Source organism: Octopus sinensis, linkage group LG2, assembly GCF_006345805.1.
Source record: "Octopus sinensis linkage group LG2, ASM634580v1, whole genome shotgun sequence".
NCBI lineage: Eukaryota > Metazoa > Mollusca > Cephalopoda > Octopoda > Octopodidae > Octopus > Octopus sinensis.
Window position 1 is genome coordinate 139,769,315 of NC_042998.1, and position 24,800 is coordinate 139,794,114.

The 24,800-nt window shown below is 35.8% G+C and overlaps 1 protein-coding gene across 1 annotated transcript in view; it reads left to right on the top strand.

Annotated features, from left to right (window-relative positions):
* Nucleotides 1-221: 221 nt before the first annotated feature.
* The window catches only part of LOC115232469 (germ cell-less protein-like 1), a 44,919-nt gene continuing 20,340 nt past the window's right edge, over nucleotides 222-24,800 (top strand). Inside the window, exons 1-7 of the mRNA XM_029802351.2 lie at nucleotides 222-396; nucleotides 12,170-12,293; nucleotides 15,267-15,363; nucleotides 17,108-17,205; nucleotides 19,389-19,435; nucleotides 21,328-21,459; nucleotides 23,174-23,258. Of these exons, the coding sequence (XP_029658211.1) occupies nucleotides 287-396; nucleotides 12,170-12,293; nucleotides 15,267-15,363; nucleotides 17,108-17,205; nucleotides 19,389-19,435; nucleotides 21,328-21,459; nucleotides 23,174-23,258 (693 nt within the window). The 5' untranslated portion in view covers nucleotides 222-286. The remainder of the gene's footprint in view (nucleotides 397-12,169; nucleotides 12,294-15,266; nucleotides 15,364-17,107; nucleotides 17,206-19,388; nucleotides 19,436-21,327; nucleotides 21,460-23,173; nucleotides 23,259-24,800) is intronic.

Below are 24,800 nucleotides of genomic sequence, written 5' to 3' on the forward strand. Positions count from 1 at the left end.
CTTTGCTTCTGATCCCTTCGGGGTCGGTATAATCTACTTACCCCCTTCCCTGCCTTAAAATTGTTGGGCTTGGATTATTTTTATTATTTTCTTTCGTACTTTATACATATATATATACATATATACATACACACGTACACACAACTCCAATTAACGTCAATGTTGCGGTTATCTCCTCTTAGTTATGTTTGTTGCTCACTTGGTGGGAGAGCTAATTACGGACAATAATTATCTCCCTTGGCGTAACAACCCGACGCTTTCGAGTTATCCTGTTTACATTTGAACTATGGGCAATGTTTCCTCTTATCTTGGCCACAGATTATTTGAGTCTGGTGTCAAAAGGAAACGAGAATTTATATTAGAAGACAATGAAACGGATTTAGACATTCCCAAAAGGTAATATAAAATATTTGGTTAATAATTTCATTTAACTTTACCATCCATATTATTGTCATTCTTTCGAGTGTTTGGCTGTTGTTGTTGTTGATATTCCCCCCCTCTCTGTGACATCATCATATTTGACGCACAATTCCTCCCCTCCTTAACGTTTATTATACTCCAAATATTAACGTTTATCATACTCCAAATCCACGTATATAAAACGTAGATGTATCTAAAATACACACTGTTTAACATACGTCTTCATTTGGCTGTAAAGAACGAAATAAATAATGTTTTTGTTTTAATTCTTTTCCTCAAGTGTCTATTAAAGTTCTTTTTCTTAATTATATCCAAACAAATATTTCTGCTCACAATTGTTTACATTTGATATCAACAGTTAATATGATATTAATAAATCCAAGTCGATTTTACCTTAGTAGAACTTCTTACCTGGCTGCTAGAATTAATATTTAAATAATGGTTAATGTTTTGAGTTGTTAAAAAATAATGAAAACAAAAACGTTGTATATCTCCCTTTTAATCAACACCCTTTATGTCGTATTTAAATAGTATAATCGATTCAAAGTCCAGTTTCTCGCGACTTAACACTATTACAATTAAACTAACTTTTGGACATTTCATTTTAATAACATTGCGATGGCAATAAATATGTAAGTTCCATAATCCAGTGGTCGATTGAGAGATATCACGAAGATTTCTTATTCATATTATAAATCTTTAAGTAATCATCCTGCTGGGACCTATCCTTTTCCGAGCTATTGACCACTCCGAAAGTACGAGAATTTAAGCAAATGACTCTGAAAATCGAACCTGAACCACCCAACGCGATTAATTATTCATTCGTAGGTACAACGTCCATCCATGCTGGAATGTTTGGATTTTGTTTGTTGTTAAACGATGTTAATTCTTAACATAAACAAATGATTTGTAAACACTGAGTAGATGGTAGCTTGATTTACGTACGGCCGTGGAAGAACAGCTGTTTTTAGCTTGGTGTATAAAGGAAGATTGTTCATTAGCAGTTTTCAGTCGAAATTTCTTTTAATCTCAAGTCAACCATCGTTGAACAGACTTATCAAAAACATAGAAATGTAGTCCTGTCGAGGACTACATTAAAGTGTTTTTCTTTTCTTTTTTAAAGATAGTAGTTTGTGGCTTGAGAAAAATTTAGCTGCTTTTTCTAGCATGTCGAACGACTATGTAGAGGCTCTCTCTTCACAACAATAGAAACTATATTTCAAATTCTCGTTGAAAAAGTAAACAGAAAAGCAAACAGGTAAATAATTTATGGGTCGTAGTAAAACTTTTAGCTGTCAACAGATCAGAACTTCCACATAATTTTCATTAAACCGTTATTGGAAATATGTAATATGTCAATCGATCGAGCTGAAATATTATTTGTCCTCAGCTGTTCTCTGATAAAAATTGCTGGCCGTTCAGAAGGGGTATTTAGGGGTGGGGTATCAGGAGCAGCTTTTCGAAGTCGGAAGCACTTTGGTTCCATGCAATATATAAGTGGTACTTATTTGATATAATGTTGTACACACACACACACAGTTACCTATAGTGTTCGTACCATTTTACATACACACATACACATCTTTTATCCTTTACTCATTTCAGCCATTTGACTGTGGCTATGCTGGGGCTCAGCCTTGAAGCAGTTTTTTTGTAGTCGAACAAATCGACCACAGAACTTCTTTTTTTAAGCCTAATTCTATCGGTCTCTTTTACCGAACCGCTGGTTACGTGGAGGTAAACACACACACATGTATATAGGCGCAGGAGTGGTTCTGTGGTACAGGCGCAGAACCGCTGAATTACGTGGAGGTAAACACACACACATATATATAAGACGTAGGAGTGGTTCTGTGGTACAGGCGCAGGAGTGGCCGTGTGGTAAGTAGCTTGCTTACCAACCACATGGTTTCAGGTTCAGTCCCACTGCATGGCACCTTGGGCAAGTGTCTTCAACTATAGCCTTGTGAGTGGATTTGGTAGACGGAAACGGAAAGAAGCGCGCCGTACATGTATGTGTGTTTGTCCCTCAACCGATGCTGGTGTGTTTACATCCCCATAACTTAGCAGTTTGGCAAAAGAGACCAATAGAATAAGTATTAGGCTTACAAAGAATAAGTCCTGGGGTCGATTGGCTCGACTAAAGGCTGTGCTCCAGCGTGGCCACAGTCAAATGACTGAAACAAGTAAAAGAATACGATTGGCTTCTTTCAGTTTCCATCTACCAACTCCACTTACAAGCATTTGGTTGGCCTGAGGCGTCACGCAGAAGAGGTGTTATGCAGTGGGACTGAAAATGGAACCATGTGATTGGGAAGCAAGCTTCTTACCACACAACCACCATAAAACCATGTACCATATGTAGGCTAGCATTGGTTTTTAATGAATATATTTATTATTAGCAGAAAGAAATATTTGGTAAACACAGATCATGCAAATGTCATAATAGGCTGGGTTATATAAACTATTAAAAAAAAATTAATAAAAATAAGTTATATATATAGAGGAATCAGTTCTAAAGTGCAAGACTGTACTAGTGTATATGAAGGATGATAGTTAAGTGAGAAAATGCCAAGAGGATGCAATATGTGGAAGAGAGAGACAAAAAACAATATAGGTTGAAGGAAGGATTTGAGCTCAGAATGTACAGAGCCAAAAGAAATGCTCAGCCTTTTAGCATTCAGATTAATGTTTATTACCTCATATTGTTTTGAATTAAACATGCATTATCATGTTGCTTCAAGATTTCAATGATGTGATTGTTTATTTTTAAGAATGACATTATAAGTTCAGTGTGAGAGGCTGGATCTGGCCAATTTGGGCATAAAACTAATAGGATATTTTGGCCAGTTTACATGCTAAAGGGTTAAAGCATTTTGTCTGACAAGCCAATGCTTTTACTAGCTTGTTGCCATAATAATGATAATACCTTCTTTTATAGACACAAGGCCTGAAATTTTGGGGGTGGGGGTAAGTAGATTATATCAACTCCAGTGCTCAACTGGTACTTATTTTATTGACTTCAAAAAGATGAAAGGCAAAGTCAACCTTGGCAAAATGCTACTAAGCGTTTTGTTCAGTGTGCTAATGATTCTGCTTGCTCACTGCCTTAATAATTATTTATTAAGGTTTGTGTGTCTGTGTTTGTCCCCCAACATCGCTTGACAACCGATGCTGGTATGGGTATGTCCCCGTAACTTAGCGGTTCGGCAAAAGAGACCAATAGAACAAGTGCTAGGCTTACAAAGAATAAGTTCTGGGGTCGATTTGCTCGACTAAAGGTGGTGCTCTAGCATGGCCACAGTCAAATGACTGAAACAAATAAAAGAGTAAATTATAGCCAGCATGGATGTAGAGATAACCTTAACCCTTTACCATTTAAACCAGCCATATCTGCCCCAAACATTCTACATATCTTGTGTTCAAATCAGCCAGATCCAGCCTCTCCCACCAATCCTACAATGTCATTCTAAAAATAAACAATCATATTAATATCTCAAAGCTACAAGTTAATACATGATTAATTTAAAACAATGTGAATAAATAAATATTACATTTAACAGAGTAATCTGAATGCTAAAGGGTTAATAAATGTTGTAAAGTGCACTGCTAACACAGTAGAACATGGTATTGATTTATAAGAATATTTAGTATACTTTACAGTATTTTATAGTTGCATAACAAAATACTGTGTCTCTACAAGTCATTAATAATAATGTTAGAAATTGAGAAATAACAAAACCTAATGAGGGAGATGAAGAGGCTGTGGAAGGCAGAGGTGACTATTATTCTTATGATAATCAATGCACTTGGCACAATACTCAAACTGCTAACTGCAGGACTGAATGGTATTAAAATTGAGACTAGTGGTATTGACCAGCAGGAAAGTGCAATCATGTATTCTGTAGGAATCCTGAGAAAGATTCTTGTTACACCAAACCTCAAGATAACAGTTGTACTAACTAATGTTGCCTGTAATAAGTTCAATAATAACCCTTTCTAATTTTGGCACAAGGCCAGCAATTTTAGAGGAAGAAGCAAATTGATTACTTCGAACCTTGTGTTCAATTGGTACTTATTTTATTGACCCTGAAAGGTTGAAAAGCAAATTTGGCCCTGACAGAATTTGAACTCTGAACATAAAAAGCCAAAAGAAATGCTACAAAGCATTTTGTCTGGCACAGTAACGATTCTGCCTACTCACCATCTTAATAATAATAATAATAATAATAATTCGGATCTTTACCTTTTGACCTACAGATTTTTAAAAAATCATTTTTTGTAACTAAACACTTTCAAACTTCGTACACTGGTAGAATGTGTCATATAAAACATCTTTTACTCTTAGCATTTTTGAGAAAAACTTATATTTACAAAGATATTTCACCTTAAAGTTCTCGTATTTCAATAATTTCAACCAATCAATGACGTGTATTCAGCTGAATAAAATTACTGCCATTGTTTGTCAACAACAACTATCAGCGGTGTATTTTTCATTTGTCACTGTTATTTATGACATAGTTCATGTATTTGTACTGGTTTTAGGGTTAGGGTGTTAGGGTTTTAAGGTTAGAGTTGTCATAAATAACAGTGACAAATGAAATATACACCACTGATAGTTGTTGGTGACAAACAACAGCAGTAATTTTATTCAGCTGAATACACGTCATTGATTGGTTGAAATTACCGAAATACGAGAACTTTAAGGTGAAATATCTTTGTAAATATAAGTTTTTCTCAAAAAGGCTTAGAGTAAAAGATGTTTTATATGACACATTCTACCAGTGTACGAATTTTGAAAGTGTTTAGTTACAAAAAATTATTTTTTTAAATCTGTAGGTCAAAAAGTAAAGATCCAATAATTCTTCTACTAAAGGCACAAGGCCTGAAATTTCGGGGTAGGGGGCTTGTTTATTACATCAACCCCAGTGTTCACTGGTACTTGTTTTATTGACCCTGTAAAGAGGAGGCAAAATCAACCTTGAGAGAATTTGAACTCAGAACATAAAGGCTGATGAAATGCTACAAAACATTTTGTCTGGCATGCTAACAATTCTTCCAGGTCACACTGCCTTGAATATTTGAATATATACATTCCTAAATGTGAATGCCATATTTGACATTTCCTCTGAGTTTCTTGTCAAAATTAGACCTGCTTTTACTAACCTTAAAACAATAAAATCAATGTTTGTGCTTGAGTTTAATAAAAGCTCAAATATTGATGTACTTTATTAACATGTTAGCTGTCATCCTGTATCAGCCATAAAATATGAAGTTACTTAGGTCAGACTGTTTGATATCCAAGCAGTTCTGTATTTAAAAAAAACCTGTGCTAAGGAGGTAGTTAAAGAAATTTAGTCAAATGTAATTCCTATTTACATTGTTTTGAATTAATCATGCATTATCTCACAGCTTTGAAATTTGGTGATGTGATTGTTTGTTTTTAGAATGACTTTGTAGGGGAGGTGTGAGAGGTCAAATCCGGCCAGTTTGGACATAAAAAAGGTACAATATTTGGGCTGGGATATAGCTGCTCTAAAGGGTTAAGGAGGACATGTTTTAAGATTTGCAGACTAAAATATAGACTTCCTTTTTAGCCCTTTAGCATTTAAACCAGCCATAACCGGCCCTAATATTCTATGTGCTTTATGCTAAAACTAATCAGATCTAACCTTTCACACATCCCCAACAATGTCCTTTTAAAAATATACAATCACATCATCAAAATCTTGTAGCTACAAGTCAATGCAGGATTGATTTAAAACAATGTGAATGCTAAGGGTTTAAAATGTATTAGGAGAGATTTGGCTTGTAAGTTGCATTGGTTAAGTAGCCACCTAGAATCTTCTTCCATGGACCCCATATTTTTTATTTTCCAGAGAAAAGTATGTTGAACCAGAGTTGTTACAGCTGGATACCATATCTGATACCATCCCCTACAGTGATCTCAGGTGAAGGTATAAGGACATGATAAGTAAGAAGGGAGTATAGAAGGAATAAGAGGGATAGAAAGGATTATGACAGGGTTGAGAAGAAAGGGGGATGAATAGAGTTGAAAAGGTGATAGGGTGGGTCTGAGGCTGTCCAAAGTGTGGAAGGAAGGGGACAAGAAGGGAGTAATGAAGAAGAATATATATATGTACACACACACATACATATATAGCTATGGTGCGACCTCACCTGAAATTTGCATCACCGATCTGGAACCCCTATCTTGCCCAGGATATTAATCATCTGGAAGCCATTCAGCGATGTGCAACCAAGAGAATACCCTCCATCAGGTATTTGCCATATTCTGAACGCCTTACTTCCCTGGGCATGGATACATTGAAACTCCGACGTCTGGCAGCTGATTTGGTAGACACCCATAAAATTGTTAACCATCTTACAAACAATAAGCTCCTTTTCAAACTCCATCTGTCTAACACCCGTGGACATGTTTACAAAGTCAGAAAACAGCTCAGCTCCTATGACTTTTGGAAACATTTTTTCATGCTAAGAGTTGCTGAAGCATGGAACAAACTGCCGGCATCAGTTGTTAGTTGTTGGATCACTGCATCCTTCCAAACTTCCATGCTTCCTGAGATTCACCAACACTACACCTGATTTTCTTCCCTCCATACACATGCAAGCATGTATCTGACTCATACACTGTTCACTTTCCAGACATTTGTACATTACTGCATATTATTTATACGTACTTTTGACAAGTTGTTGTGCACCTGAGCACTGTGTACAATAATTTCATTATTATTATTATACATTGTAAAAAGTGAAAATAGTTTTCATATGTGTAGTTGCATTGATGAAGGAATTGGTGTAGCTAAATCATCATCGTCATTGCTTTAACATTCACTTTTCTATGCTTACATGAGTAAGACGGAATTTTGTTGAGGTGGGTTTTTCCACAGCTGGACACCCTTCCTGTTGCCAACCTCACCTGTTTCCAAGTGAGCTAATATTTTTCTTATGGTCAGGCCATGTACTTCCTTTTGGAAAGCGGACGTTAAATGATGATGATGATGATGAGTACTTACTATCTTTTTTTTTTAAAGTCTGGTACTTATTCTAACATTCACTTTTATTGAACCACTAAGTTACAGGGACATAAACACACCAGCACTGGTTGTCAAGTGGTGGTGGGGCACAACATAGACACAAAGTCACACACACATAAAACAGGCTTCTTTTAGTCTCTGTCCACCAAATCAACTCATAAGGCTTTGGTCAGCCCTAGGTTGTAGTAGAAGACACTTGCCCAAGATATCATGCAATGAGACTGAACCCTGAACCATGTGGTTAGGAAGCAAACTTCTTACCTCACAGCCTTCCTTATATCTTTCATAGAAGATTGGACACAGACACTACTTGCATGATGGTAACACTCACAACTATCATATGATGTCAAGCCAAGGAGATAGTAACGCACAAGCACACTCACTCACCCTCTCCAATCTTCAGTCTATTCCCCATCACATCTTCACCATTTTCTCTCTCTTTCTTTCTCTCTCTCTCTCACTCTCTCTCTCTTTTCACTCTCCCCTCCACACACACACACCTGAGGCAGCTATGTTTCCTCTCTAACGTAATTTTTCTGTCCCTCAATACTAGTCTCCAACTCAGCTGAAGGGTTGTTTGTCCTGCAAGTTACTTGGTGACCCCGCTATTGCTATTGCCATCCAGTACAAGCACCCAGTACACTCTCTAAAGTGCAGCCACTTTACAGATTGTTAGAAATCACACCTAGTCATAGACATCATGCCAAAACAGACAGCAGAGGTTGGTGCAGCCTTCTGACTTTCCAATTCCTGTGTAACTGTCCAACCCATGCCAGCATAGAAAACAGATGTTAAAAGAGGAGGATAATGATGATAATATTACCACCCTCCTCACAGGCACCTATCATCATCCCTATCGCATCACCAAGTCCTTTACCTGCACTTCCAGTAACGTCATTTACTGCATCTCCTGCTCTTTCTGCTCTTCCCTGTACATCCGTCAAACAGGATGCTGTTTGGCCGACTGGTTCGAGGAGCACTGGCAATGACACCCTGATTTCATGCCATTTCTGCTCTACCAGTCATTCACCACAACATCTGTCTGTGTTTGGATTGTCTTTGCACAGGGGCCATCCAGGCTCCTGCCTTTGCTGTGAACTGGAATTAATCTTCTCTCTTCACTCCTTTGTGCCACAGAGGCTCGACTCTCCCCTCCTCTCTTCATCTAACTCTCCCCTCATCACTTCATCTGACTTCCCCCTCTCTTCATCTGACTTCTACTTTCTGTTCTCGCCTTCACCCTCTCTCTCAGATTTATAATTTTGCAACCTTTTTATTTTATCATATAATTTGCTCAACGCCCCTGGGTAGGGAGCACATTATAGACTTTTATTAAAATCCAATTAGCCTATTATTGAACTGGATATTAATGTCACATGTATGCAAAGTTTCATGAATTTTGGTTCAGTGGTTTAAGCACTAAGTTGGTAACAGACAGATGGACAAACAGAAATTGCCATTTATATATAAGACTAGCTATTTTGACCCGTGCTTCTCTCAGGTTTTGGTGGTGGTGTTGTTTTGTGTGTGTCTCCTTTTCCCTTTCTTCTTTTGTTCATCTTCTTTGCCTGGTTATTTTTATTGCCCTCTTCTTTTTCTTTTATTTTTTCTTCGTCTTTATCTTCTTTTTCTTCTTCCTCTTCCACTCTTTCTTTTCTCCTTTTCCCATATTCCTCACCATAGCCCCGAGCAACTTGTAACTCTCCTCACACCATTGCCCACTCCATTTTACCCCCAGTGTAAATTTTGGCACCAATCCAACTCCATCTAGTGCCCCTTAAACCGATCCCATCCCAAAATGAGACAAATAACCAAGAAATCAAACAACTTTTCCGCATTTCAGCTTTATAGATATTGATATATATATATATATATTTGCACAGACGTGTCTACGTGGTAAACAGCTTGCTTCCCAACAACATGGTTCCAGGTTCAGCCCCACTGCATGGCACCTTGGGCAAGTGTTATATAAATGTATATATATTTATGTCTTTGTGTCTGTGTTTGTCCCCCACCACAACTTGACAACCAGTGAAGGTGTGTTTACATCCCTGAAATTTTGGAGTTCAGCAAAAGAGACTGATAGAATGAGTACTAGGCTTAAAAAAAAAAAGTCCTGGAGTTGATTTGTTCGATTAAAACGCTTCAAGGTAGTGCCCCAGTATGGACACTGTCAAATAACTGAAACAAGTAAGACATAATATATGTGTGTGTGTGTGTATTGAAATATACAGATATGGAAATATTTTATCCTCAAATGCATAATAATAATGCTGAATAGCATAAATAAGATAGAACATCTTTATATTGCAGAAAAATTTGTTAGTGGCCAGCATTTAAAGTCTATATATTTTTGTCTAATAATTGTTTATGTATATATTTTCTTTTGTATATAAATATATTTAGTTTGCATTTTAAGTATGTGAATAAATATATTTTGTTTGGTATAGCATATATTTCTAACGCTAGTTTAATCAAAAAATAATTTTAGTTCAAAAATATATGGAAATTCAGAATCTTTGGTGTTTGTTCTTAAATGCATTATATAAATGTAAGGGGATATACTAGAAAAAAACTATTTTAAAAAAACATTGCTGCTTCCAACACATGTGATTGTATAAATTATTTGTTTTCCGTTGATATGTTGTACATTTTAGGATAAACAACGTTATATAAATACACAGCTAGAATTATGTATGTATACATTGGGCTTCTTTCTGTTTCTGTCTGCCAAATTCACTCACAGGGCTTCAGTCGTCCTGGGGCTATAGTAGAAGATACCTAGGATGCCACACAATGGGACTGACACCTGGAACAGTGTGGTTGGGAAGCAAACTTCTTACCACATTGCCATGCCTGCACCTATAATTGCTTATTTAAAAAAGGGTTGTGCTTCCTGATTGGTGTGTGTATTACAGTGTCAAAGAGGAAGTGGTTAAGAACTGAGAGAGGGGCCAGCAAGATAGCATTCAGGACATGATGAAAAATGTAAGAGAGCAAATAAGCTTTAAATCAGTGGTTCTCAACTGGAGTCCATATGGCCCCTGAGGGTCCATATAAGATTTTTGGGGATCCACACAACAAAATAGTAAATTCAGGATCCACAATAGTATTTTAAGAGCCCCTGAAAAGATTTTGTTTTAGATGTATGTATTTGTATGTATTGCAAGAAACAGCTATGTTTGTTTCACTAACATTTTACATAGTTCAACCTACACAAGTTAATGTGCGAAAAACAAAATGGGAATTTTGAAAAAACTTTCTATAAAACTCGTTTTTAAACGAAGAATAGCTATGGGTGTCCACCAGAGTAAAATAGTAATCAGAGGAGTCCATAGATTAAAAAATGGTTGAGATTCCCAACTTTAGATGGAAGGCATGTGGAGCAAGAAAGTTTTTGGATATAATAGGAAATAAAGTATCTCAGCTACTACAAAATATAGTAGCAGTACCTCATTACAGCAACATGTTAGTTTGGTAGCTGTGGCAGACCTTCACATAATCACAATCACAGTTAGTACAATCATGATGTATTCACAAGTCAGCATTCTGCTAATTACTATTCTAAAATTACTATGTTATGGCATTTACTTAGTTCCTCTTTATCTCTGTCTGATGAACTGCCAATTCTATATAATTTTCTTCTCTATTGTCAAAAAAAAAAACAAAAAAAAACCATTACTAGTATTAAATGCTAATGCTAACTTTGCAATCTGTACACTCCAACTGAGCTCGCAAATAACTTGCAATTTAGACTAAAATAAAATGAGAAATAGATTTAATTTATGAGTTTGTTCAGTCCCTAAACACAGTGTTAAGAGAAAGGTCACCGAAGGATGGTGAATGTGTCAGGATGACCAAATGAAAATAAATTAAAAAAATGTTTTATATCTTGTATTTTTTAATTATCTTTTATCTTTTATTGGTTTCAGTCATTAGACTGTGGCCATGCTGGGGCACTGCATTGAAGAATTTTTAGTTGAATGAATTGACCCCAGTACTTACTTTTTTTTTAAGTCTGTTACTTATTCTAACATTCTCTCTCACCAAACCACTAAGTTACAGGGACATAAACACACCAACACCAGTTGCCAAGCACTGGTGGGGAACAACAAAGACACACACACACAAATCAGGCTTCTTTCACTTTCTGTCTGCCAAATCTACTCACAAGGCTTTAGTTGGCCCAAGGTTATATTAGAAGACACTTGCCCAAGGTGCCACACAGTGAGACTGAACCTATATGGTTAGGAAGCAAACTTATTACTTCACAGCCTTCCTTATATTTTGTAAAATTTCTTCTTTTTTTTTTGTAATAAATTTACTTTGAAGTTTTTATTGTTTAGCTCTAAGTAAGATTTGATCAAGTAGATGAAGACCTTCCAGTCATGATCATCCTATAGGAACAATTCTAATTAAGATTATTTAATTAAAATAATCATAGGTAGAGGTGTTGCTGTATGGTAAGAAGCTTGCTTCCCATCCACATGGGTCTGGGTTCAGTCCCACTTCATGGCACCTTGGGCAAGTGTTTTCTACACAACACACAGCCCAGTCCAGGAATTGAACTCACTACCTCATGATTGTCAGCCTGATGCTCTAACCACTGAGCCATATTAACAATTTACATAAGTCTAATATTTATAATAAAATATAAATTCCATTAATCCTTTTTTTTTCTCTTCTTTCAGACGAAGGTTGAAATCTACAACGAAACATATTTATGATACTCTTTTTGTAAATGGGCAAGGCAGTGATATCACAATCAAAGCATTGGGTCAAGAATGGCGCCTACACAAAATGTATATAAGTCAAGTAAGTAACTCTTTGCATTCAGTGTTTTGAGTTCCAAAGCATGTGATGAAATATGCAGTGAAATTATTATATAATGCCAAGGGACCTCAGTGTCTTTGATTTTAGTTTTTTTTTTTTTTTAATTGTGGTTGTTTGGTTAAGAATCTTGTTTCTCAACAATATGGTTTTCATATGTAACACCTTCAATAAGTGTCTTCAGCAATGGCCTTGGGTTGACCAAAGTCATGTGAATGGATTTGGTAGATGGAAGCTGAAAGTGATGGAAATAAGGGATACAAAGTGATATTTATATACAGGTGTGGCTGTGTGGTGAGAGGCTTGCTTCCTAGCCACCTGGTTCTGGGTTCAGTCCCACTGCATAGCATTTTGAGCAAGTGTCTTTTACTATAGCCTCGGGCCAACCAGAGTGGATTTGATTAATGGAAACTGAAGGAACAAAACAAAAAATGGAACAAGACTGTAACAAGCGACAACAAAACATCCAGACAGTTAGACAATACGAAAAAGGACAGGAAAAACAAGGACGGGTCATTCGGAGCTTTCAATCTTCAGTTGAGTACCAGATCGTCTTTGCAGTTTCAGCTGGTTACTCTCGAGACTGCCCCCAAGAAAATCTAAGCTAAGAGCCCTAGATTCTTTGGAAGAAAGCAAGCAAATGTATATGAACTTTAGTTTACTTTCACTTATGACACTGATATGATAAACAATCAGAAAAACCACAAGCTGTTGATATTCTGAGAAATATGTGTGATCTTTAAACAAACTTGAACTTGTATTGACCTATAACTATTGAATCACTTTATTGATTGTTTAAGTGATTTCCTAGATATTAGCTGTTCATTTAAGTAACAACTTGTCATCTGCTTCTCCTCTTATTTTCTCCCTATATCTGTCATTCTAATTTAATACCACTAACAGTAGTCTCTCTCTCTCTCTCACACACAAATAAATACAAATTCACACATTGTACATTCTTTGTCACTCCACTTATCAAAGATTAAATTCATTCTGTCTGTCTTCATTATATCACCCTTCATTCTTCCTTAACCTTTTGCACATACAATCTTAGATGCCTCACATCAAATCCGAAGAACATAATGCCATGAACAGAGATCTCAGAAACATCCTTCAGTGGGCTTATACCAATCTAGTTTCTTTAAACAACACAAAGACAGTCATACTCTTTGTAAAAAAATGGAACATCTGCAAGGTCACTACAGATCTCTCCTGGTGAATACATCGCCTCAGTAAAGACTGTATCACAAAGACTGGTTATAAAATACTTCATCGCCACACTAATTATTAACCTTCTATGCAGAGATAACTCATGGTACTTAAGACAGAGCATGCAGTTTTGAAAGTCAAAGCCATATAATTGGTGTCCTCAGTAATGCTGGTAGCATGAAAAGTCACTCAGTACACACTATAAAGTGGTTGGCATTAGGAAGGGCATCCAGCCATAGAAACCATGCCAGAACTAACACTAGAACTGAACACATTCCTTCAGCACACCAGATCCTGTCAAACCATCCAATACATGCCAGCATAGAAAATGGACATTAGGTAATAATAATGATGATGGTGATGCTCCCTCTTTCCCAACTGTATCTCATAAAACCAGAAGATTTAAAACCAAATTTGTTATTTGCATTCATTGGCATATCTTATGCCATTGTATTTCATGCCTTGCATTCATGCTGGAAACATCACTACTGCCATAAAGCTCCAGTGAGCCCTACAATAGAGTAATACAAGGTGGTATCAAAAGGTTCCCAGACTAGTGATGTTTAATAAAAAAAATAACTTATTTACCTAAGTTTTAACATCATCTCCTTCAAAATGGTCACCTTGTACAGCAATACACCGGTCCCAGCATTCCTGCCACTTTTGGAATCCAGCCTGGAAGTTGTTTTTCGTAAGCAAGTCAAGGATCTTCTGCAATTCACTCTGGATCTTGATAAGTTTTAAAACGCTGGCCTTTGAGCTGCATTTTCATCTTGGGGAAGAGTTGGTAAATCTGACAAATAAGGCATGCGCAGAAGTGATACATGTTGTCTTTGGTGAGAAACTCACAAGTGAGGAGAACTCAGTGATAGAGTGTGTTGTCAGTGTAAAGAATCCAATTCTTTGCACTCCACAAATCTGGCTGCTTTCACCAAATATACTCCTTCAAATGCTTCAAAACATCACAGAAGAACTCTCAATTGATGGTCTGGGTCTGGGGGACAAATTCTGGATGCATAATACCACATTTCTAGGGGTGACACTTATGGCAGGTCTTTCAGATTGTTCAACATCTTCTAGGGATATTCTTCCGCTTTTGAAGCACCTGTGCCACTTGAAATTACATCACTGTAAGCTTGCTGAAGCATACTCAATGTCTTTGTAGCAGACTTCCCAAGTTTAATGCAAAATTTGTTTCTGTCCATAATAAAATCACAAGCTACAGCATACATGTGAACACAAAAACATAAATTTCACAAATTGCAAAGTAAACACAGCAATGTCACCTGGCACACTGCCTCATGAAGATCACTGCTAGCTTTCACTGCACATGCAACTGTGTACTGCCATCTGTTGGCATGCTACAGAACTAGTCCAAGAACTTTTTGATCTCACCTTGTACTATCATATCTAGGATGGTTTTACTACTGCACATGTTCAGCCTCTATCACATCCATTGAAAGACCACTAGACAGATAAGCATAAAGTCACTTAAAAAATTATTCCAACTTCTGATCCATGTACATACTATGTCCTTTTGCTGTCTTACCTACCTCTACTACAATGACTGAAACAAGTAATAGAGTAATGAGTTGCAGGATATGTCTTTCCAATTCATCATTAGTTCTTGTTGTTGTTTTAGGAAGCGGTTTCTGATTGAAAAGTGGCCAGCTTAATTGATGTGTAATATTCATTTTTGATATTTGTACAGAAATTGATTGAGCATTTCTCCTTTCTTTTTTCTTCCAGTCAGCCTACTTTGCTTGTATGTTCAATGGATCATGGAAAGAATCTGATGAATCTGTCATAAATATTGATATTGTTGATCCCAATATTGATGTCGATGGTAAGTCTGCATTAGTTGAACTAAAGCTGGCCATTGGTATGGGTAAAAACACACACACATACACATAAATATCAAAAGTTGTTGGCTGATCTAAGAACAGTGAATACATTGTTATAGAAAGAAAAATATTATATAATCAAATGAGACATACAGAATTTGTAGTTAGTTATCTTTGCTTGAAGTCAGTTACATTTGTCATATTTATCTACAGCCAATTGTACACATCATAAACCGTCATTGATCTGCATATTACATAGTTACTTATAATTGACATGTTTACGTGTCATGAGTGCTGTGCTGTTTGTTGATTTTTACCTTTAAATGCTAGCATACTCCTGTTATTCACCATACATATCCTACTTTTGTTCGTCATATACACTAGAAACATACCCATTTATTCAACATACATTTCCTAATTTCATCCACCATATATACAAGTTACTCTCACTGAGAAAACACCTCAGCTTCCAGTTCATTGCACACAATACTCTCCTTTGATGTAAAGGTGATATTGAAGATCAAACCATATAACTAATAGCAATAATAATTTCATGATACTCTTAACCCTTTAGCATTCAGATTACTCTGTCAGATGTAATGCTTCTTTATTCACATTGTTTTGGATTAACCATGTATCAAGATCTCAACTTTGAGATCTTGATGTGATTATTATTTTTAGAATGACATTGTAGAACAGGTGTGAGAGGCTGGATCTGGCTGGTTTTAACATAAAGCAGGTAGAATATTTTGGCCAGATATGGCTGGTTTAAGTACTAAAGGGTTAAATAACTCTCTCTGTCATTGATTCAGTAAATGTTATATTTTTTTGAGTCCATAACCACAGGCATGACTGTGTAAATATGCAGTTTGTTTTGCCATCACATGGTTTTTCAGTCTTATCTCACTGTCTGGCAGCCTAGACAAGTGTTTTCTTCTATAGTCTCAGACTGATCAATACCTTGTGAGTGGAAATGGTAGATGGAAACTATATGGAAACCGGTCATTTTTTAGATTAACAATCATGTTAATCATTTTATTCACTCTCAGACTTATCTTAAGCTCTTTATTCTGAGTGACCAGATATAGCTTCTTTTTAATTTGTCACTCCCTAATATATATATATATATATATATATATATATATATATATATAGGGAGAATTTATGAAAAAAACAAAAGACGAAGACAGGTGGTGTACAAAACAAACAGATGTATTAGTATAAAGCTCAGGAATAGAAAAAGTCTTTTACGTTTCGAGCCTACACTCTTCTACAGAAAGGGACACAGAAAAAACAAGGAGAGAAAAAAAAAAATATATATATATATATCCACGAACTGACAAAACACATACCTTGTGCATGTGTGTTTGATATTGTTTATATCATTCGGGCTGCTTCTCTTTCGTATTGAAATGTTTGTATGTGTGTTTGAGTGAATGCTTACTTTCTCCACTTTCATATGAAAACATTGAGCTTAAAAAGTGTTTGTTGATATTTCCTGATAAGAAAAATCATAATCTCTGGCTCAGCACTTTCAAAGACATGCAGAATAGAAATCCTTTATTGAAAACAAAGGTTTGTGATAGGAAGGACTTTAAAAACAGTACCTTAATAATAATATGTGTTCATGACAAAAAAAACAACAACCCTTTAGCATTCATGCTAGCATGAAAAGAAAAAGAAAACAGACATAAAATAAACTAAGTTAATCTTAGTTCAGTCATTTTTCTTCTCTTATCTTTTCAGCTCTCAACATTACCCTTGGCTCATTCTACAATGATAATGTATTGATCAGACCAACGCAAGTGGTCAGTATACTTGCTGCTGCACGGTTACTGCAACTGGTAAGATTCCATAACATTTCAACTTTAGCATAACTGCGAGAACAAGAAAATGGATGGCTGATCTAATGGTAACAAGTTCAAACTTGGTATACCCCGCTAGTCAAGGTGTAATAGGAAATAGGGGCTATATCCTCCTGATGGATAAGTTGTTAGCCATATGGGAGGACAGCTAGCTCTACAAATATTTTTTCTTGCAATCTGTATGTTCTGCATATATATGTACCTTTTTTTTTATTCTTTTACTGCCCTTTGAATGGCAGATCAAGAAATTAATTTTTTGGAACTAAACACTTTCAAACTTCGGACACTGGTAGAATGTGTCATATAAAATATCTTTTACTGTTAGTGTTGTTGAGAAAAGTTTGTATTTTCAAAGTTATCTCGTGTTAAAGTAGTCGTATTTCGATAATTTCAACCAATCAATGACGTGCATTCAGCTGAATAAAATTACTGCTGTTGTTTATCAACAACAACTTCCAGCAGTGTATATTTCGTTTGTCACTGTTATTTATCACATATTGCATCTCTGTTACGTTTGTATGAATAAACGAGTGTATCTGAAGCATTTTTACTTCATGGCACCACCACAATCATTCGTGCATTTCTACTGCTTTAAGTTTTTTTTTTTCCTGTTTTTCAGCTACTATTTTTGGAAATACTTTTTTGCCCTCTACCCCTCCAATTTCTTCATTTTTCACTTTTTTCCGTAACTCTAACCCTAACCATAAAATCCCAACCCTAACTCTAAAACCCTAACTCTTACTCTAAATTCCTAACCCTAAAACCCTAATCCTAAAACTCTAACCCTAAAACCTTAACCCTAACTCTACCTCTAAAACCCTAAAGCTAAAACCAGTACAAATGCACGAATGATGTCATAAATAACAGTGACAAATGAAATATACACTGCTGATAGTTGTTGTTGACAAACAACAGCAGTAATTTTATTCAGCTGATTACACGTCATTGATTGGTTGAAATTACCGAAATATGACAACTTTAACACGAAATAACTTTGAAAATATAAACTTTTCTCAACAACACTAAGAGTAAAAGATATGACACATTCTACCAGTGTCCGAAGTTTGAAAGTGTTTAGTTGCAAAAAATTAATTTCTTGATCTCAATTAATTGACTTTGCCTTTCATCCTTTCGGGGTCAATGAAATAAGTACCAGTTATGCACTGAGGTTGATGTAATCGTCTAGCCCCCACCCCAGGCCTTGTGTCTATAGTAGAAAGGATTATTATCATTAAAATCCAGAAAATGGAGAAGTAGCATTAATATAATTTATTAACTGCAAAAATTCAACATGTTCACTTAACGCTGTTTTGATTTTGCCCAAACATGTAATAACATAACGATGCATAGCACCTTGGGTAAGCGGCTCCTACTATAGCCAGGCTGAACAGCCTCATGTGTGGCTTTGGTAGATGGAAACTGAAAGAAGCCCATATGTGTGTGTTTTCTCTCCACCATTTGACAATCAGTGCTGGTGTGTTTACATCCCCATAATTTAGCATTTTTGCCAAAGAGACTGTTAGAATAAGTATCAGTCTTTAAAAAATCAGTACTGGGGATGATTCAGTTGACTAAAAATTCTTCCTGACAGTGCTTCAGCATGCCCACAGTCTAATGACTGAAACAAGTAAAAGAATAAAAATGGCGTCATTTATTTGCAGTCATTGGCAGCAACATGACTGGGCTCTTCATTGTTTGATAGTCAGGGAGATTGTTACCTCACTTAGAAACTGGTAACTTAGTGCTATGAAGGGCATCTGGCCATAGAAGATCCTGCCTCAATTTAGCCACGTCTAATACATGGAAGCATGGAAAAGTAGATGTTAGAACCCTTATTTTTATATCAAATGCTCTTTTCAGTTTGCTTGGCTGACACAAAGGTTTCACACCAACTTCAAAGTTGAAAAATGTTTATTAAAGCTAGTTAGTTATAGAAAAAAAGTCAATTACTTGGGCATTATGGAAAAGTTCTAGTTTCTGAAAAATAGCCCCATGTATGCTTGTGTGGAAAAATAAAGTGTACAATTAAAAGATTCAATAACTATCTCACCTCCAATACACAAATGTGCTTTGTCAGTTGTCAAAAAGTCAATGTTTTAACATTTGTATTTATTTGTAAAAGAAAATATTTAATTAACCAGTTGATTCTACTACTTCAACAGGAAGACCTTATCCAACAATGTGAGTCAATTATGAAAGATTCTATTAGGTAAGTGACACATCTTTCATCTTCTTTCAATAATAATAATAGCGGTTCGGCAAAAGAGACCGATAGAATAAGTACTGGGCTTACAAAGAATAAGTCCTGGGGTTGATTTGCTCGACTGAAGGTGGTGCTCCAGCATGGCCGCAGTCTAATGACTGAAACAAGTAAAAGAGTAAAGAGTAAATATAAATTTTAAAAAACCACCTTAAAGGATCGAAAATATCCAATGAATTACTGGTTTGTTACCTATTATTTTGTTGTGAATAGTAATATTCCTAAAATAATAGGTTTAAATATAAATCTTGGTTTATAAATATTCAAATTAAAATCCAGAAAATGGAGAAGTAGCATTAATGTAATTTATTAACTGCAAAAATTCAACATGTTCCCTTACAGCTGTTTCAGTAATTAAAACATTATTGGGTAAAATCTCGTCAGAGGAGTAAAGGTTATTACATGTTTGGGCAAAATCAAAACAGCATTAAGTGAACATGTTGAATTTTTGCAGTTAATAAATTATATTAATGCTACTTCTCCATTTTTCTGGATTTTAATAATAATAATAATAATCCTTTCTACTATAGACACAAGGCCGGGGGTGGGGGCTAGACGATTACATCAACCTCAGTGCATAACTGGTACTTATTTGTATGAAAGGATGAAAGGATAAGTCAACCTTGTTGGAATTTGAATTCAGAATGTAAAGACAGACAAAATGAATGATGATGATGACGATGACGACAACGAGATTGGTGCTGAGTATCTTCCATGACACTTAACACCTAAGTACCAAGTTTTATAATATGTGGAAAGAGACCCTGTGAGATCTTTGGCAACAGAATGCAGTCCACTCTCACAGAATTAACTAGAGCAAGTAAGATCGAGAGCTCTGAGAAGTAAAATATAATAATAATAATAATAATAATAATAGTAGTAGTAGTAGTAATGAATGTATTGTATACAGTGCTCAGATACACTACAACTTGTTGGAAAAGAGTAAAAGAGGAGACAGAAAGCAAACAACAATAAGTCAAATAGAGAAAGACAGGAATGATAGCCAAAAGTGCATGCAAGGTACACATAGCTGCTTGTTCTATTCCAGTTCATTTTTGGTAATTCACTCATATTCAATAAAAATGTCTTTATTATTGGTTGATTGATTTTAATACCAAGTAACTAGGATTATCAAGGAATTAATGAAAAATTAATCTAGTTTCTACACCAAAAATATAACATTATCCATTCACTGAAAATAAAAATTTATATTAATATACACACTGGAAGAAGCCTGGGATTAAAATACCAATCTGTACCACATTATAATGTGTAAACAAGTGTGGAACAGCACTAGGTTTAATATTCTATCTCAGGGAAACCCACCAAGGAGACTTGTATGTTATAAACATTCATTCAGAATACCAGTGGATCACCAGATACAGATGTTTGAACCCGATTTGGTCTCCTCAGTGGTATATACCCAAAAACGTTCTGAATTAAGCCAAAACTGCTTGTTCTGATATAGAAATCAATAAACAAAACATTTACTGATTTGTGTGAAAGCTAGTCAGACTAGAACTATGAAACTTTAAGAGAAAATGTAAGGCGGTGAGTTGGTAGAATCATTAGCACATTGGGCAAAATGCTTTGTGGTATTTTGTCTGCTTTTACATTCTGAGTTTAAATTCCTCTGAGGTCGACTTTACCTTCCATCCCTTTTGAGGTCACTAAAATAAGTACCAGTTGAAAACTGGGTCGATATAATTGACTTATCCCCTTCCCCAAAATTGCTGGTCTTGTGCCAAATTTTGAAACCAATATTAATAAAAGATATCACTTGAATTTTATCTTCAGTTTGAAAATATATTTTGTAATTGTTCTGTTCTGTTTGTTTGTAGTGCCACAACAGTCTGTAAATATTACATGGGAGCTACTATGTATGGCGCCTTGGATGTAGAATCTCAGTGCTTACAATGGCTACAAAGAAACTTACTTTCTCTGCGAGAAATTGATTTGCTCAAAGACATTAGGTAAGTGTCACTATTCATTGTCATTTAAAATAAAAAATAATAATAATTTCTTTCTGTCCACAAGCTAACAAAATTTAACAGTTACATGCTTTTTGTTTTTATTTGCTGAATTTGGAGAAACGAGAAGAGCCCCTGACTGACCCTTGCTGCCCTTCTGAAGCTGGTGGGGTTGATGGTGTTAATGTTGCATTTAAACAGGTCAACAACCGCAGAAAAGATATAAGCAGGGAGAAGATTCCAGAAGATTATATATATATATATATATAGAGAGAGAGAGAGAGGTATCTTGATGAACCAATGGATCAATAGATGGATGATACTTGAATAGCTACATAGATTAGCCCACTGTGTGTAGTGGCTAATATATATATATATATATATATATATTAGCCACTAGACACATTTTTTTGTTACCTTGTTTTTTCTGTGTCCCTTTCTGTAGAAGAGCGTAGGCTCGAAATGTAAAAGACTTTTTCTATTCCAGAGCATTATACTAATAACCACCTGTACACCACCTGTCTTCGTCTTTTGTTTTTTTCGTAAACTTTCCCTATATATATATGTATCTTTGTATGTATGTGTAGGCATGTGCGTTTGTGTCTCTATTTTTTTAACGTTTGAATTAAGGAGGGAGAGGCAGTGCCCATGACTTTTACAAGCCCTTTGAGACTAGTGAAATTGATGCCGTTAATGTTCTGTTTAATTTGTTGAAGGTTAACACTAGCCAGAAAGACATGAGCTGGGAGGAGATTCCAGAGGGATTATGTTCTGAAGAGGATGGACTGAGTATAATAGTGCAGGGAAAGTTGAGTTAGCTGCACCAAGAGCGATCAGAGGTGGAATGACGAGTGTGTTAAAGGTACCTGAGTGGTGCTCCGTATATAATGCTTGCAAAAGTTAGTTTTAAGGAAGTTCTATGCAGTCATAAAGGGGCAAATTGGCAGAGTTGTTTGTGCATTAGATAGAATGCTTTGTGGCATGTGATCTGAGTTCAAATCCCACCAAAGTCAACTTTACCTTTCATCTTTTTTATGGTCAGTAAAAGTCTCCATTTACAACAGTGGATTGGCAGAACTGGTAGAGAGTTGGGCAAGATGCAATGAAGCATCTGTTCTGGTTCTTCACATTCTGATATCAATATCTATAATGACACTGGGACCAAGTTGTATTGGTTCTTAGGTGATTGTTTTTTCTTGGACACCACTGATGGTGTGGAGAAAGGAAACTTGCATGCATGGACAACTGCCAGTCTTCCATGAAAAGGGAAGAACTTATCTAGGCTTAAATATACAGTTGCAAATGAGGTCATACAATTTGCTAAAAATAGCAGCATTCAAATCACAATCTAACAGCCTTATAAAAGGAAGGATGTTTTGATAATATAGTTTTAGATATATTGTTTAAAAAAAATGGGCTGGATGGTCACATCCAGAATGTCTTTTATCAGAGATCTATATAATCAGAACTTGGGATTAAACAACAGCTTGTATTTTGGTATTTATTTGCAATGAGCTGAGCTATTGAAAGTTTAAGTGGTAGAATGGATTTAAAACTTGGTTGAATGAGTGTGAACTGGAAAGATGGATGTAAAACATGGTAGTATGAATGTAAAGTATGGTAGACTAGCTGTGAAATGTGGTAGAACTGATGCAAAAACAGTAAAGAAAATGTCTCTTTGACATTTTTAATTATTATTGGTTCTGTTGTCTTTCAGTTGTGAATTGATGGAAAAGATCGTTGGCTCACCCAATCTTTGTGTCCTACAAGTTGAATTAGATGTATATACATTAGTGAAAAAGGTGAGTATATATACATATATATATAAACACACCAGCCATGTAACCACACACATGCTATTCTTGGACTATTCTTTTCCTTCACTCGGACCTTTCCTATTTCCTCTTACTAATGAAGAGCCAGGCGCAAATGTCACCCACCCCCACTTTATCCATCTTAAAATGAGCATCAACCAAATACATTCACTGTATATGTCCTTTTGAGTTTTGTTGTTTTTTTATTTGCCTTATATATATGTGTATATATATATATACGAGCAAAACGCACCCCGTCCAATGGACGGTGCTGAGTTGTCAAGCATTTAAACCAAATTTTCTCAAAACAACTTGTCCGACCATCCCATAGGCCTCCCTTTGAGAAACACTGATTTAACCTAAATTTGAGACACCAGCAAAAGAAGAAATAAAGATAGACTTTTTTTCTATTCCAAGAAAAAAGATTTTACAAATGCATGTTCCCACGGCTTTATTAATCGCATTCTCATCTGGAATCGACTTTTGTAATTTTCTCAAAACTTATACATGCCCTGATACCGTCGGTATCTACATATCAAATTTGAGTGCAATAGGATGGAGGATGCCCGAGATCCTAGAAGACACACAGATAGACAAACAGAACGGATTTTATATAATGTATATATATATATATATGTATGTATGTAGTGACTCATTACATTGTGATTTTGCTTTGTTTCTCCATACTGTTTTGTTTCAGTAGATTGGTAAAAAAATTAAAAAAGAATAAAAATAATCCTCTGAATAAGAAAAATCCTTACTAAAAGACAACAATGCTCCCAAAAATACAGTATATCAATGATTCAATAGATGCTAACTTTCCAGTAATTATCTTTTCTATTGTCATTATCGTTATCAGCATCATTGCTTTCAATGTTCACTTTTCCATGCTTGCATAGATCAGATGGAATTTATTAAGACAGGTTTGATACAGGCAGATGCTGTTCCTGTCACCAACCCTTGTCTCTTTCCTAGAAAGGAAATATTTCCCCATGGCCAGACCTTTTTTTTCACAGAAGATTGGAAGCAAAGGACACCACTTGTATGATGATGGTGGTGCTCATTTACAACTGTCACACAATGTCAAGCCAAGCCGACTCTATCACACACACATGTGTGTGTGTACATATGTATGTATATACATACACACACACATATATATATATTATATATATTTATATATATATACACACACACACATAACGTGCATGTACAACAAAGTGTAAATGTCTTGAGAGAAAAAAGAGGCATCAGATGGTGTGTGCAAGAGAGACAATTGTGCTGGTATGATCATGTGATGCATATGGACAAGGACAGCTGTGTAAAGGTGTGCCAATCTCTGAGGAGGGAACATGTGGAAGAGGTAGACCCAGGAAGACATGGGACGAGGTGGTGAAGCATGATCTTGAATGTTGGGCCTCATGGAAGCAATGACAAGTGACTGAGACCTTTGGTGATACACTGTGCTTGTGAAATCGTAGTTGTGGCCGATGCCAGCGTCACACAACTTGCATCCATGCTGGTGGTACA